The sequence below is a fragment of the Podarcis melisellensis genome, assembly GCF_964234715.1.
Source record: "Podarcis melisellensis genome assembly, chromosome: 12".
NCBI classification, from domain to species: domain Eukaryota; kingdom Metazoa; phylum Chordata; class Lepidosauria; order Squamata; family Lacertidae; genus Podarcis; species Podarcis melisellensis.
The window spans coordinates 45903453-45920442 of record NC_138544.1 but is presented as its reverse complement, the minus strand read 5'-3'; the positions used below and the strand labels follow the sequence as shown (position 1 = coordinate 45920442).

Below are 16990 nucleotides of genomic sequence, written 5' to 3'. Positions count from 1 at the left end.
GACACCGCAGCAAATCAATTGTGGGGAAAGAAACAGCCCATGCCAAACGGTGTGCTTGTGTGTATAATGTCCTTAATGTTTTCCATCCTCATACATCAAAACTACAGACTGAATTTGGCAAACCTGATGCAGGAGAAAGCTCATTATCCCAAGGTCTTGCAGGGCACCTAAAACCTAACTAGGGAGCCAGAGCATGTAATAGAGAAAAACAGGTGCTTCTAATCCCCAAGCACAGACCTCGCAACCTAAGGCGCTTTCTTATCCCTCCCAGGGCTGGCCCTACTATTAGGCAGAGTTAGGCAGCTGCCTCAGGTGGCAGATGCTGGGGGACAGGAGGGTAGTCTCTTAGGATTCTCCCTAAACTAGACTGCCCTGCATCCCCTAAACTAGCTGCTGTTTCCCAGGTCTAGAGAAGGATGCTGTCCCATCCCCACTGCCAAAATATGAGCCAAACACTGGCTGATTCTACATGTGGAAAGAGAGGGAATCTTCTTGTACTTTTTTGTTTTGTTTTGCCCGTGGTAGCAAAAGATCTTGAACTGGTCCTGGTCTCTTACCAGCTCCACCTTTCACCAAAGAGTCTCACAGGATATCTAAATGTGTGTGCACTGGGCATCAGAATACCTGAAGTCTCAACCTGAGGCTCAGCTACCAACTTCCAACTTTATTCTGAGCTAGCACTACTACTAGCACTACTAGCACTATCCAGGATTAGTAGGCTGCCTTATTCCTGATCATACTGTTTGTCCACCTCACCTAGTGTTGTCTACTCTGACTGGTAGCAGATCTGCACGGTTTCAGAGAATGAAAGGGCTTTCCCACCATTACCAGCCAGATTCTTAAAAGAAAGAAATAAAAAAGATATCCACCCACAACAGGAGATGCAAAGAACTGATTTAGAATTTTGTTCCCGGACCCCAGATTCTCATTTTTTCCTAGTCTTAAATAAAGTTTTCCACATTCCTACATAAAGTTTGAGATTCTCTCTTCCCCACGACCCACATAAAAAGCTCTCATGACAACTCACCAGTATTTTTGTGTGGGTTTTTTTTTTCTAATTTACATTAGGAGATATAAAACTCACATGCAATTTTGCTTAATATATATGTTTCCACAGAACTTTTTTTTGTATGATATATTGCATTTTGCATGTTATTTTGAGAGGGGTGGTCAGTCTGGGCGATACCCTGAATCCCTTCCAATTCTTGGGGTTGTGTATCTGCAAGGGCAGAAGCTTGCCAAACCAGCTGAAGACAGTTGGGGTGTAAATATTTGAACAAATCAAGGAGATAATTCCAGTTAAGAATGTATCCTCATAGCAACAAAACATCACTCCACACCCAAACCCGAAATTCCCCTTCCCCTCTTCATTTTTAAAGAAGATCGGTTTCTTTCTTTTTTCCCCCATTTCAAATGAAAATTAAACACTGATAAAGCACTCAGAGAATTAACATTTTGCCATGTGATGCCCACTTGAAAAAACTTACCGTGTGGCGGCTCCAGCCACGTGGTGAGGCGGTTGTCTGTCGCCTCCAGCCACGAGCTGAGCTGAGTGTTACAACGTTCCTGCAAGCGCTGAGACATCCGAGGAATCAGGGTGTGAACCCACCCTGCATTCTCTGCTGTTGGGCAAAAGAAACATTGCTCTTATCAGACTGTTATACAAATCAGCTCAGGAGATGTGTTGAGTTCCAGTTTACCTTTCCTTATGTCCCTGTGTTGTACCCCCAATTCATACCCCCATTTCAGTCTTGGGTTGTTTGTTTTAATCACAGTTGTGTACGGTATCTATTCTGCATTCCACTTGCAGCAATGAAGCCTCAGACACTCATTGGCTGAGTGCTGTGCAAGGTGGCACAGAAGACCCAGATGTTTGGGGGAACAATAGGATTTGCACAGTCCAGCTTCTGTGAGGGAAAGGGAAGGTGTTCCAGTTAGTCCGGTATCAAAGCAAAGCAAGGACAAGGGAAGAGGTCCTGAGAGCTAGAGAAGCTAAGGACAGGAAGTATGAAGGCGTGGGAGATGAAGGAAGGAAGGTATAAATGGGCCTGAGAAAGGTGAAGAAAGAACAGTAGGTGGGAGATGAGAATATATGAGGAGAAAAGCAGAGGAGTCGGGTCACTGAGGTAACCAGGGGCTCATCAGAGAGATGACTGAAGAAATTTCACTTAAGATGATGTTAGCTACATAGGAGGGAGAGAAGAGTACCGGGGAGGTTGTTCAAGAGAAAGGAAGTGGCGCAAAATAGACAATGACATGAAAAGCAGGAACAGGAAGTTGGAAAAAAGAGGAGTCAAGAAGTATATAGACCTGGGGCAGAACAACACATAGGGCCAATGGACAAGTAGGGCTATGAACTACTGGCAGGCAGGAAGGCAAGGGAGGCTGCCCAGAGGGCATTGCACAACCACCTAGAGTCTAGATCCTCATAGAAGTGTGTCAACACTGTAACCAGGCAACGAGTCCAAGAAGCAGTGAGTTGAGGGACTAAATTTGACTGTAGACTTCTAATTGGCTGCCCTTTCTTGTCAAGAGAGACAGCGAGAAAAAAATATCACCCACTCAGCAAAGCTCTAAAGCAACCTGCCTGAGGTTGGAAGAGGACATTGGGGTGATTCTTTTAGGAACTAAATTAAATGCAACTGAGACTCTAAGCAGTTGGCAGGTTTGATTGGGATGCAGGGTGCTGCTAGATCATGATAAGCAAATGGTTGGAACCAAAGGGAATTAAAAGACTGCTTTGGTTTAATGGAGTAAATTTCTTTCAGCACTTGATCCATTGTCAGCCTTGTGCTGACAATGTAGTTAACTTTTTAAACTTTAGGTTCCACAAATGCTCAGGGTAGGGCTTTGCTGCTACACCAATTTGACATTTGAAAGAAAAAGATGGTGGAGTTTTGATTCATCCAGATACTAATAAGGACTCTGACTCAGTTTTGAATGCTGGAGCATAGCACTGAAGCATATGGATAAAGTAGAAAGGAAAGGAAAGAACATGGAATTAGCTGAAGGCTTAGAATCACACTTTTGATACTTCTCTTTCTGGAAATTACTGCCAAATCGAAAGAATACTTTAGCCCCAATCAGGTGTTTATTAATTATACTTCAATGCACACCACCCCCTCCACTGTGATCCTCCAACCTGGAGCAGGAAGGTCTGAAGGTGCCACTTGTAAACTTGTTCAGTTGAATGTGGTTACACTGTCCCTTGTGATCAGTTGCAGGGAATGCAACCCCCCCTTCAAACCTTCCCACTCAATGTCAGTCAAAACTGGGCTTGTGCTGCCTATGACTTACTAGGTTGGAATCAGGGTGGTCAACAAGGGAGCACAGGGGGTATACATATTCTGGGTCCCAGTCCAACAAGGGCCCCAAACTCTTAGCTTTCAATAATAACAATAACAATAACTATAGTAATAGTAGTGAGCTGATTGGACACCTAGGAAGAAAGTTAGAAAGCAAACTGTGAAGGCAATGTTCAGATGCTTATTCGGAAGATAAGATGCTGCTGCTAAGGGTGCTTATTCATTTAATCAATGTTGCTAAATGATCTGGGTAAGGAATGCTGGTGGAGTGGGAGGGTGTTATCCAGAGCAGCAGGAAAAAACAAAAACAGAAGACACTCATTGTTTCTGTTAGTGTGATGCTGGACAGGGGATGAGAGCCTGTCTGTGTAGTGAGGTATGTCTGCTTAAGGACTTTCCTCTGTGTCCACATTATTTCGTTCACTCCCCAAGTATGCGGCCTTTACAGTATAAAATACAATTCCTGGCTTTGGTACGCTTTACTTAGAAGTAACTCCCTTGGATAAATGAGGCTTCCTTCCTACTGAGAAAAAAATCACAATATTGTGATGCTCCACTCTCCTTGAGTTTCCATTTTCCCCACTCAGCCACTGCTTGTCTGCCTGTCATCACTGGTTTGCTTTTTATTAACATACAGAAATATAAAATGAAAATTTAAAATTTAAAATGAAGCAATAAATATAGAATCAGGAAATGTCTTACAGCTGCAGCAAGTTAAAAGTTCTATAGTTTTCACATTAATGCAGGGATACTTTTTTGTTTATCAAGGCTGGCAAAATGTGTGTGTGTGTTTTGCTAAAAGTATTGCAGTATTTGTTTCTACCCGTTGTATATTTTTATCTTAGTTTTCCTCCCAGGAGCTCTTCTCCCCGCCCCCCTTTATCTTTACAACAGCCCTGTGAGATAGGCTACACTGATAGTTCAGATACAAAAATTGTGAAACTGCACATACACAGTGTGCAATAAGGCAGTGGTTCAGTCCAGCTTAGTTCATTGTTATTTTTTGTGGTGCTTTCAGACAATGCTGTAGTGCTTTCCATAATTTCTTCACCAGTTTCCCAGTTTGGGGTCTCACGGTTTGATTTTTCATTTAAGTAATTCAGTGCTTAGATCCTGCCTTCCACTTGCTATCTGATCTGTGATGCGACAGTGGTTGTAGTTTGCAAGCATTCTGGACTTTCAGACTACCCAAATGCCTCCTCAGCTTCCATTCGGATTCAAAGATGCCCTTCCATGCAGTCTGCATGGAAATGTCAGCACTTTTTCTTTAGAAAGGTGTGACCCTGAATGCACAAATTGTGCTAGCTGTGCAGACCACCCCAAATGTAACAATGCTGGCCTGTGCAACCAGAGCCTTAAAACATCCTAGGTGGGTCACCAGTCTCCACTGATACACTCCCGGAAGTGATGTGTGCCCATCAGCTATATGGAATAGCTCTTAAAGCTGCCTTTGAGCAGGCTTGATGTGGGTTGTGTGACAACACTGCACACAGGTCTAGGAATGTGAGAAGACAGAGATGGTATTTTCTGAAAGCAGCTTGTACTTTTTTGTCCAAACCTTTGCAGAGGCAGTTTCAGTTCAGAAGTACCCCCGCTTTGGGGGGATATCTGAGATTTATGACTTCCTGAAAATAAAAAAGCGTATAGGAATACTGATTTAAGCAACTTTACTGCACTGTACTAGTGACCTTAATATATTGGGACTGGCGATACCAAGGTATCGCTTTATCGCTGATTATGGTTCATCAGATTTTCTGACATCTGAGCTATAAATTAAATGGAAAGTACATTTGTAATGTGAAGTCCATGTCTACTTACTTAATCTAATCAAGACTCAAATACTTGCTTTAGCAGGCTAATAGCCTCTTGAAGAAACATGGGGCCGTTCCACATTTCATTTACGTGATGAATGGGATGTGGAGATGGATTAAATAGCGGATGAGCACCTTGGGATGAGAAGGAAAGCGACTGCGCTAGGCTGTATTGTGGGTATTTCAGCTACAATTAGGCCTTTTTCAAAAACCACAAGATTTAGTCTCTCAATGGTAAGCTGTTATCATTTATTATTGTTTACCAGCCAACTGCACACGGTTATGATATAAAAAGAGCCCTGAAGGATCAGCATGTGAGTACATGCAGCCTTATATCCTGTTTCCAATGGCGGGGGGGGGGAGGGGGGGCAAAATCTCTCTCTCTCTGCAACTCACAATTAGGCAACTGCTCTTCTCTTTTGCTTGCCCCAGCATCTTGCATTCACAGATATACTCCATTTGAGGTTTCATTTAGGCATCATTACCTCTGTGTCACATATTCAGGCTGTGAGTGTCGCTCCTCATGTGCAAAAATATATATGGCAGCATCTATATACAAAGAGGGACGCAGGTGGCACTGTGGGTTAAACCACTGAGCCTCTTGGGCTTGCTGATCAGAAGGTCAGTGGCTCAAATCCCCATGACGGGGTGAGCTCCCATTGCTCGGTCCCTGCTCCTGCCAACCTAGCAGTTCGAAAGCACAAAGTGCAAGTAGATAAATAGGTACCACTCTGGCAGGAAGGTAAACGGCTTTTCCATGCGCTGCTCTGGTTTGCCAGAAGTGGCTTAGTCATGCTGGCCACATGACCCGGAAGCTGTATGCTGGCTCCCTTGGCCAATAAAGCAAGATGAGCGCTGCAACCCCAGAGTCGTCCACCACTGGACCTAATGGTCAGGGGTCCCTTTACCTTTATATACAAAGAGAGATATCAGTAATCAAGGTTTGTGAAACTGTAATAAATCTGCTGGGGGAACCCTAAAAGTGTGAGTGCATGGGGGGGGGAGTCTGTAAATCCCCAAAGCAGCCAAATGGCAACAGAGCATACTCAGTAGCCATGGAATGTTTGCTGAATGGGTGAAATATGGAAGCTGGAAGTGGGGAGACAAAACGGACTGGAGCAGATAGAATCCAGAGCAGGGAGCACTCCACACTGCCACTTTCTGATTCAGGTCCTATTTGCTGCAGCTAATAGCCATTGACACACACAAGGCAGGATTCAATCACATAGTGGCAAATTCAGATTTCGCAATAATGCTTGATTGGAAGAAAGGGATTGCGCAACAAACATGCTTCTCCTAAAGATTGGCATTTTTGTGAGAAGGACAGCGATAGGGAAATAAACTGGGAAAGTGTGGCAGAATACTTGCTTTGATGCAACACCATCTAACTGCACCACAAACAAATCAGAACAAATGCTCATTGGCTAGTCAACACCATTTATTTCCTTGCAGACAAATCAGGGTGAATGCTCAATATACAGAACATGTGGACGTACCCGTTCTCCAAAGAAATAAAAATGCAATAAACTCCTAAGCAACTTCTAAAGCCAATTTAGCCCATAGCAGCGAATTCCTTAAGTTGGTTATGGAATAAGTGCTTCCTTTTGTCTGTTCATCAATTTTCCTTGGGTGGTTAAAGTTCTAGTATTGTAAGACGGAAAGACAGAATCTCTGGCCCCATCTGTACTATATATTTAAAGCAGAATCATAGCACTTTAAACAGGAGAAGTGTAATTTATTGAGGGTGATGAGAGCTGTTAGGAGACCCTTATTTCCTGCACAGAATTATAATTCCCAGAATGGCTTATCCATTGATCCCTCTTCCCAGGAAACTCTGGGCCACAGCTCAGTGGTAGAGTGTCTGCTTTGCATTCAGGATATCACAGGTTCAATTCCTGGCCTCTCCAGATTGGGCTGGGAATATCCCATTGGAAAACCTGGACAGCCAATAGCAGTCAGTGTAGACAATATTGAGTCAGATAGGCCGATGGTTGGATTCAATATAAGGCAGCTATGTTCTTATGCCTGGGTTTGCAGTGCATTATCTTTCCAGAGGCACCAACTGGCCTTGTTTTATCTCTCTCCCTAGCATTTGATGCAAGCACCAAATATTTGCTTGGGAGGTGGGCAGGTCTTTCCCCCCCCATACTCCCATGAAAACGTAAATTGAATGATTTCTCCATTGCTATCATTTACATTTTAATGAGTTCTAAAACTGAAATGGAACAAGTCAAATGAAATCAGTATATAAACCACTATTTTTCATTAAAATTGGAATTATGCAAAATATTATGGTCGCTCTTGACAAAAGACATTATCTAGCTTCAAAACAATGTGTAGGAACAATAAATTTTCTTAAATATCCACACTCTGTAAAAAAGGACACTGGTTTTGGCAGTATTGCAAAAAATGAATGAGACTGAAAACACCTTTTGCTAGCCAGCTAGGAAAGCTATTAAAGATGAAAAATGGGGAATCTGTTTTCAGGCTGTGTGACCATGAACTCAAATGCTATTGATAATCCTGCCTTTGAAAGGCACATGTTGCCTTAACTCTGTCCCTCCCTTTCGTAGAACTGTTATCAAGGCACTCTGTGCTAAAAAGAGATCCCCCCAAATTCTCCATGGGTGAAGTTTAATTCTGAGACCTGAATCAATTTTGCAAATCAAGCATAATGACATGCGCTCTCTCTCTCTCTTGCATTTCTTTTACATTATAATTTTTAGCTTTTTTTACCCATGGCAAGAGGCAAAGCCCTACAGAATTCATTGGGACTCCCATACTATCATCCAGCAAACCCTGGGTGAGACCAAGGTGTTGGTGCTGACCTTTAAAGCCCTAAACGGCTTCGGTTCAGTATACCTGAAGGAGCATCTCCACCCCCATCATTCTGCCCGGACACTGAGGTCCAGTGGCAAGGGCCTTTTGGCGGTACCCTCACTGCGAAAAGCCAAGTTACAGGGAACCAGGCAGAGGGCCTTCTCGGTAGTGGCACCTGCCCTGTGGAACGCCCTCCCACCAGATGTCAAAGAGAAGAACAACTACCAGACTTTTAGAAGACATCTGAAGGCAGCCCTCTTTAGGGAAGCTTTTAATGTTTAACAGATTACTGTATTTTGATACTTTTTTGGAAGCCGCCCAGAGTGGCTGGGGAAACCCAGCCAGATGGGCGAGGTATAAATAATAATAATAATATCAAGCTCATCACTCTCCAATCTGGTTCCCTCCAGATGTTGCTGGACCAATTCCCATGAGATGCAGCCGGCATGTCCAACGATGGGAGCTGTCAACCAACAACACTGGAGAGTACCAGGCTGGGGAAGGCTCACCCAGCCCAACATCCTGTTTTGTATAGTGTTCAGTCAGATGCCTCCAGGAAGCTCACAAGAAGGGCATGATGCTACATAATAGTCTTCTTCTGCTTGTGCCCCTTCTCCTCCTCCAGCAAGTGATATTTAGTGAAGATGGGTGTTCTACTTACTCAACATCTTAAGTTCTACATCCACCCCCTGTAATGTTTAAGTGCACTCACTCATATCAGGAGCACACCCTGTTGCTTATTTCTCTGCTTTGCCATTGGCAGCCAATGGCATGCAGTGGGAGCTAGTAGTCTTGATGGTTAGACAGAGTACAAAATACAGTGTTACCTGTATTTGACGCTTCAGGTTACAGACTCCGCTAACCCAGAAATAGTACCTCGGGTTAAGAACTTTGCTTCAGGATGAGAACAGAAATGGTGTGGTGGCAGCAGGAGGCCCCATTAGCTAAAGTGGTGCTTCAGGTTAAGAACAGTTTCAGGTTAAGAATGGACCTCCAGAACGAATTAAGTTCTTAACCCTAGGTACCACTGTACCAAGTCCAGTGGGAGATGCCTGTTGCCCACATATTCTGCTTGCAGACTTCCCACAGGCAGCCTGACTGTCCTTCAAGGGAATGCAGGATTAGGCAGCCTTTGGTCTGATCCAGCAGGGCCATTATCTCTTATGCGCTAAGGAAATTCAGCAGGCATTGCACAATGCCTCCAAGCTCTTCTTTGCTACCTATAAGGGGGAAACAGGAAAGCCAAATCCTGTGGCCAGTTGCACATTCTGCACCTTTCCAATGCTTTTGCAGGATTGTAGCATACGCAATGGCTGTGAGTTCTAATGGCAGGATTATGCACTAGCTTTGCACACCCTTGGCGTTAAGTGAGGTTTCTCACGCAGTGTGTGGCACTCAAGTACAGACAGCCAACTTCAAAAAAACACACATGTCGGCTTGGCAGAGTGCATAAGATTACTACTTATCTTTTTTAATGCATAAAAAGGAGTCGGGGAACAAGGCAGAGAGACTCCACCCTGGCGTCTCCAAACGAAGTTTCCTGCTGATGTCCGTGCATGAAAAGACAAAGTAAATTTTGACACGATGAGGTGAGAGAATAGGATTAAAGCTCAGGTGAGCAAACATAACTGGCAATCCCAGAACAAATTTAAAGAAACACGTAGCTGAATGTGAAATCAAAATTATGGCTCATCCCCCTCCCCCCCGCTCCAAGCTGCATGCCTTGTGATTCTTCTTATTATCCATTTCCGAAAGTCAGGGGACAACGCAACACTGTGGAATTGGTGACACAGCGTCTATCTGGGAGATGCGGCTAATAAGTGTTTTTTCCGCAAGAGGTCAGAGGGCTCCTCCCTGCTCTAAGTTTTGAAAACAAACCAAGCTAATTCGGATGTTTTCCTTTTTTTAAAAGTTCAAGCCCAGTGTCATCTTTCTCTTTTAAAGCTGTCACTTTGGAAATATAGCAGCGTTTCAATTTAGCAGAGATATATTGAAAGAAGGAGGAACCATGCGCACAATTTTAATGTGTTTTTCAAGGTCTGCTGGTATTTGCTGTATTTGTTTTTAGCTAGAAGAGAAAATGAGATGGGAAACGGAAAGGAGAGCTGGGTGAACGGTTTATAAAATTAGTTTGAACTTCCCCAAACTCAGAGATTTTTATGCATCTCAAACCTCTTAAGAATATATATTTTTTAAAAAAATCTGGATCTCTCCTCTTGCTTCTCTATTGTATCTCCAGAGCACATTCTTTATGAAAGGAAAAACAAAAGACATTTCTGCACTGCTCTAAGCATCCAGGTGTGTGCACTGCCGGGCATATTATAAGCAATAAGGATGGAATCAGGGGTGTGACTTTTAGAGCTGTTTCTTACCCCCAGGGAAACTTCAAGGAATTCATACAAAGTTTCAATTGTTAATTTTTTAAAAATAAGATTCTTTTTCCATATTGAAAGTTACATTTGCTACTCAACAGTTATATTCCAATTCAACAAAACTAGTGACTTCCCACTCACCCAACACCGATGTTTGTAACCCAAATGACATACAATTGCATTTTAAGGTTCCGTCTTACCTAATTTCATCCTCTTTAACCTGTTTCTTAACGTAGTCTGCTATTTTCTCACAATTCAAACCCCGCTGTAGTCTTTGTAACAACTTACTAGAAATCTAGTGGAAATCTAGTGGAAGTTTAAGGCTAATTTCCATGTTATTTACATCCAGAAAGAAAAGGTGTTTGCAACCCCACTAATCCAATAAGAAAATCATGGGAATAAAGTCATGGGTGGGTTTCCCAGCATAAAGTTCTTTCCTGCCAATTTCATGGGAGAATCATAAGGAGACGAAGGCATGCATGCGCAGAAAGGTTGGAGGAGCCGCAATGTCATCCAGTGACTTTTAGTTGCTGGGCCACCCCATGTCCACTGGCACAAATCAAATTTAGTGTGATGTGCTGGTATATCAGTCAAAAAGTCACAGTTCCATAACACAACAAGCACTGCAGTGTGAAAGGAACACCATTATAAAATGGGGGGAAAGTGCTAGGATAACAATCAAGCAAACTAACACACTATTTCCCGATTCAGGTAGGTAGCTGTGTTGGTCTGACACAGTGCTAACTTCAGTTTTCCAAAGCAGGTGTCTTTGTAGAAAAAAAATGAAAAGCACAAAACTCGAAACTGCTAGATTTATTTTAAATTGCAGGACTACAAATACAACAGTCTTTGACTATGTTTCTCAAATACAAAAAAATAATAATAATGTTTTAGCGCACAAATAATTTTGAATTGTGGGATTGTGGAATCTTGGGAATTGTGATGTTAAAATTTAAGTTTCTTAAAAGTTCCAGTTTCAGGCACTTCAACATCTCATTTTGTGGGCCTTTTCCTTTGCAGTTCCTCCAGGTCACTTACTGATGCTTGGGCACATTAAATTGATATAGTTGCCAAGCCAACTAGTCTCTTTTGCAACATTGTTGAGTCTTTTTTTATATACATTTTTGCTTCGAGAAACTGTATTCACCACCTTCCGCTGATACTGGAAGTTTGAGAAAGATCCTTAGAACAACAGAAATGTTAGGCACATTATCCAGGACTTTTTGTTGTAGTAAGAAGAGAAGTGCTCCTTGTGGAAGTGTAGACTTTGGAAGTATTCAAGCTATTGCTGTAAGTTCACAGCACAGATCTTCAGCATCAATATCTTTGTTTTCATTGTGCATCAATGGTTTCTCCAAATTCTTGCAGGTCTTAAGGACCTCTCCAGTAGACTTTTTTCGTTGCTGTTGATACTGTATATATCACAGAAGAAGCCAAATAGGGAATTATATTGTTGTAGCTGTTAGAACCTCTCTTCAGCAGATTGTATGGCCATGTCTCAGACGGCATAGTAAAAACCTAATTTGAATTTCTGCTTTGGTCTTGCCATGCTCCTTCTCATATTCAAACTGCTGTTTCTTTCTCCTATGCTTTTTCTAGTTCAAAGTTTGGTAGTATTTCTAGTTCCTTTGCAGTTCAAAGTTTGGGAGTATTTCTAGCTCCTTTGCAATGTCAATAGCATCTATTAAAACTTGTTGAAAACGCTCATCACTTGCAGCCCATGGGGTAATTCTTGGTCACTTGCAATTGGCTTGTAGCTGAATTTAAATCAGCTTCCATATTTTGTAATAGCTTGCTTGTAAGACTGACTTCAGCAAGGATGTTGTACCATGTAACAAGGGATACCACAAACTTACAAATTTCATCAGCAAGGGGTTAGCTTCAATTTGAGAAGTATTTCCAGATAAACCTTGTAGGCTGTTGTCATCAAAGATCTCCATTAAAGCATAATATAGACAACCAATATGATCTCCCGGTGGTTTTAAAGCATTGATCCAACTCTGTCATCCTGTTTTGCTCAATGGCTTAACAGTTATGCCTAAATATACATGGCTAGTTAGAACTTGCCAATGCTGAGTCAATGCAGAGAAATAAGTATAGACTGAACCAAATTGAAGAAACTTGATTAGGAAGTGACTGTAAGATTTAAAATTTAATACATTAGCATAACCTTCATTCAACTCTACAGTCTATCTGTTTCATATATACATTTAAAAACCCCAATTCTAATGTATGAATTACTTCAAAAATGATAAAATTCTTCAAAATATAAAAATAAAATATTATCAGAAATTCATAAGACAGAACAGAAACTTTGACCCTCAAAGGTTAGCACTGCTCCCTTCTGAAATCTGCACCCTAGGCAGCTGCCTAGTAGCCTAATGATAGCCCAGCTTGTGAAGAAGGCAGGGAAGGGAAGAACTTGCAACAGCGCTGGAAGCAACTCCGTCTCTGATAAGACTAGAAATTGTGAACATCCAGTGAAGCTGAATGTTGGAAGATTCAGGGCAGATAAAAGAAAGCAACTATGTACTGCATGAAGACGTGAACTATGGAACTGACTCCCGCAGGGATGGCCACCAACTTGGAAGGTTTTGAAAGAGGACTGCACAAATTCATGGAAGACAGGGCCAGCAATGGCCACCAACCATGGGGCAGGAGGGAGGTAGAGATGGCTTCTGTGCTGTTTCAAGATGTATGAAACTGCTGCAGTCAAGAGCAGAACCAGGGCTGTCTTAAGCATATCCGGCGCTGTGGTGCAAAGATCCCTCTGACTCCCCCTCGCAACTCCAAAACAAGGGAGGGGGCGGTAGAAAATGTCCTCTGCCTCCCCCACTGTCACAATCCCTGGTGATCAAGCAGGAAAATGTGCTGGAGGACATGCTCTCCAGAGTCAGGGCATCCGAGAAGGCAGCCTGGGAAGGCTGTTGGCCACCTTTCGACAGGTAGCAGGGGGAGGACAACGACCAGGAGCAGGTCGTCTTTAGCAGATGCAGAGGCTTAGGAGGCGCAGCTTCCTCTGTGGGCATCGCTCTCCTCCTGCGGAGGCTTGGGAAGGAAGCTGCACGCCTGCCAGCCAGCCATATAGTTGGTGGGGCACAGCTGGAGGGCATGCAAGGAAAGGAGAGGCTGCTGGCAAAGCTCCCCCCTTCGCTAGGGTGCCCCTGAGAGACCGGCGCCCTGGCGCAATGAACCAGTAACACCAATGGGAAAGATGGCTCTGAGCAGAGCAAACCACAGTGGCTTGGTTGGGTTGCGGGGGAACACTGTGGCTTGCTTGGTTCCCAACTGCAGCATCTCTGCACAGATTGAAGGAGTTAGGAAATGGAATTTGAAAGGAATTTCTAAAGGAAAGGGGGTGATAAAAATATTGCTTCTCCCACCTTTGCCCATAAGTCCCCCAAAACTCATTAACCTTTTCCTGTCTCCTACCCCTGCAAGAAAATAACCGAAAACACCGTTCTGCATTTGCAGCCTGCAGATAGGACTGCAAAAGCAGGGCGGCATTCTTCTCAGATCTAAATCCACCTTTTAGTGCCCTTCAATAATCACCAAAGAGGGTTCATTTGCTGCTGCAAGCTTCTTTTTTTTAAGAAAAATAAATCAGCAAAACCACCGCCACCCCCCGCATTTTGGCTCAGCCCTACTTATTTGTAAGACTTTATGATGTCAATGTGAAAAATCTTTGCTGTGCGCTCCACAGCTGTGCAAAAATTCCGTTTCCACCTTTGTGGATTAACATCAAAGTCACATGCATCAAGAGGGTTTCTCCCTCCATTTATAAAACAGAATGGAACTGAGAGAAGCATCAATAGCATTTTTATTTCAACATAGCAAGTGATTTATTTATTTATTTTTTAAAAAAAACCCAAAATCCAGGCAAAACTCAAGAGTGCATAACAACTACACATGGTGATAAAAAAGAATGGGAAACATGAAAGGTAAAGACAACATGATATTTAAGCTCAAAAGTTGGTACTGAACTGTGAAATGAATTGGGGGGGGGGGGAGGAGAGCTCCTCTTTCTAGCTTCCAATGAGGAACTCTTCCCCTATTTGCAGAGTTCATAATTAAGCTTCCCATCTGTCATTCATTAGAACAGAGATGGGGAATGTCTGGCCCACAGGCCAAATGCAACCTGTCATGGCTCTCCAGGGTTTGGGGCAGATGTTTATCCCAGCCCTACCTAGAGATGCCAGAGCTTGGACCTTCTGTTTCTAGAGCATGTGATCTACCACAAAACTACAGCTCTTTCTTCCCTTGCCTTCAACAACTTGGTTAGATGCATAGCCCCAAGACACAAAGGGACAATACAGGAGAACTTCTACCTTCGTAAGGTGATGTACTGTATACTTGCTCTGCAACTGATCCAATTATGCCATCAACAAATCTGAGGTCCTTCTCCAGTGTGGTGTAGTGGTTAAGAGCAGTAGACTTGTAATCTGGTGAACCAGGTTCGCTTCCCCGCTCCTCCACATGCAGCTGCTGGGTGACCTTGGGCTAGTCACACTTCTTGAAGTCTCTCAGCCCCACTCACCTCACAGAATGTTTGTTGTGGGGGAGGAAGGGAAAGGAGAATGTTAGCCGCTTTGAGACTCCTTCGGGTAGTGATAAAGGTAAAGGGACCCCTGATCATAAAACGGGATATCAAATCCAATTTCCTCCTCCTCCTCCTCCTCCTCCTCCTCCTCCTCCTCCTCCTCCTCCTCCTCCTCTTTTCTGTGCTTCTGTGCCAAGAGATTTGTGCCAGGTGGGAATGAGGGATGGGATCTTATCATTGGTGACCCTCCTTTGGTGGCCATTTTGTTGCCTGCTTTGAAAATAATAGTATTTCAGCAGGACATTGCATTTTGCAAAAACAAAACAAAACAGTTTTGCCTCTTTGAATGACTTTTGAAATCCTTCCTCTGCTTTTTGTGCCATGATCGTCTTTTTATTTTTACTATATTGTACTATGTGTTAAAGACTTGTGAATCACCCTTACTAGATCTTGAGTAGAGTGGTTTACACACCCACCCACCATAGAAGTGCAATTAAGTAAACAAAAATGCTATAATTCAAAAAAGAAAGCCTTTCTAGTGCCATCAAAACAGATCCACTGGTGCTTCTCTCCCCCCAGCTTTAACAACATAAAACAGCAAGGCAGAGCCAAAAAATGCTCAGATGATATACTTTTATCTGAGACACGAGAGAGAACACAAAACTCCACAGGGAAGGAAGCTTCTGAACCCCAGTGAAGAAAAAAAAATTCCCCAAACTCAGCACATCGAACTAGGCAATGAGAGCTGATGAAACCCCAAGTGACTGTTAGCGAAGGCAGGCAAATGTTTCAGTATCTGTAGGCTAGAGGGGTGGGTGGGAAATGGAGACACAGAGAAGGGAGGCAGATGCCAGCTCTGTCAGCGAGTAGTTCATGGAGGAGAAACTGGGCTAAGGCTCCATTGGGACCTGCCAGCCAGCTCTTGCAGCTGGATCAACGATGCTATAAGAGGGAATGAGGCAAAAAAAAAAGAAAAAAAGAAAAAAAAAAGAACAGAAAAAGGAAACCGAGTGTCATGGCAAAGGGATCTTTTAAAAATATCACAGTACCAGCCCTTGAACTATTTTGGCTACGGCATCTCTGCCGCCTTTGTTACTTGTCGGGGGAGAGAGAGAGAGGCTAGCCCGTCGCCATGGCGACACGGCTCACGAAAGAACCATAGGAAAAGTAAGAATCCCTTACAGTTCCTGAGCCTGTTAAGCCCTGGCTGTTCCCAGGCCCCTTAAAGCCCATTGAAAATGCTAACTTGTTAGTCGGAGGGAAGGATGGCAGGGTAGCGAATCCAAGTGCATAATTAACACAGCCAGAAAAGCGGCAACCCAGCAGCGCTAAAGAATGCAATGTTAACATTCCTGAAAATAGAAGGCAAATGGAGCCTTGAGTGGGAGCCAGTTTTCTAGGCAGAAAGAGATCTGCTTAGAGGTGTCCCCCCTCTTTTTACACTCAGCATACGTATCACATGAGAGGGAGACAATTAATGAATGTGGCCTGAAATTAAGGATCATGTAAACTGCGCTCAATATTTGGTGTGGATGCAGTATCTATCATCTATCTATCTATCTATCTATCTATCTATCTATCTATCTATCTATCTATATAACAAATGTTGGGTGCCACCCCCACTCTCTGCAAGATTCCAGAGGGTTTCAGGCACTCGGCTTTGGAGGATTGAGAGACAGCGGAGAATATGGTTTATTCACCTATTTATACCTCAGTCTGCATGGAGGGAGTCCAAATCTTACAGCAATGCAGCTCCAGAGTCCAAGGCATCTCTCTCAGCCAGCCTTCAGCCACCCTGCCCAAGATGGTTCCCAGTCTTTCTTTTCCCCCTCTTCTTCCCAGAACATATTGCTTAAAAAATTTCTTTTCCAGTCACTTCAAACATACACCCCATCAGCTTGGTGCCATCTGTCTCCCCAGGCCAAAACATTATCCTCAGATGGACCTTCAACACCTTTTGTCATGTTAACAGGTTTGTTCTTCACTAGGCTAGCCAGGCTGGTTTGCAGTAAGCCATTCTAGGGATTCCCTGCCTGGCACAACTCTGCAGCTTGTACTTCCACGCATATCTCAATTAATCAAAATCCCACCATTTATTAATTTCTAGGGTTTAGGGGGTCCCCCCAAATATTTAACTATAGA

The 16990-nt window shown here is 43.3% G+C and overlaps 1 protein-coding gene across 7 annotated transcripts in view; it reads right to left on the bottom strand.

The window, feature by feature from the left end:
• The window catches only part of ADARB2 (adenosine deaminase RNA specific B2 (inactive)), a 363889-nt gene that overhangs the window by 239751 nt on the left and 107148 nt on the right, over positions 1-16990 (bottom strand). For 4 of the 7 annotated variants that reach the window (XM_081931677.1, XM_081931679.1, XM_081931681.1 and 1 more), the window contains exon 2: positions 1488-1622. The exons of 2 other annotated variants lie outside the window; for them this stretch is intronic. In XM_081931677.1, coding sequence (XP_081787803.1) covers positions 1488-1622 — 135 coding nt within the window. The remainder of the gene's footprint in view (positions 1-1487; positions 1623-16990) is intronic. One more of the 7 variants, XM_081931678.1, reaches the window with a different exon arrangement.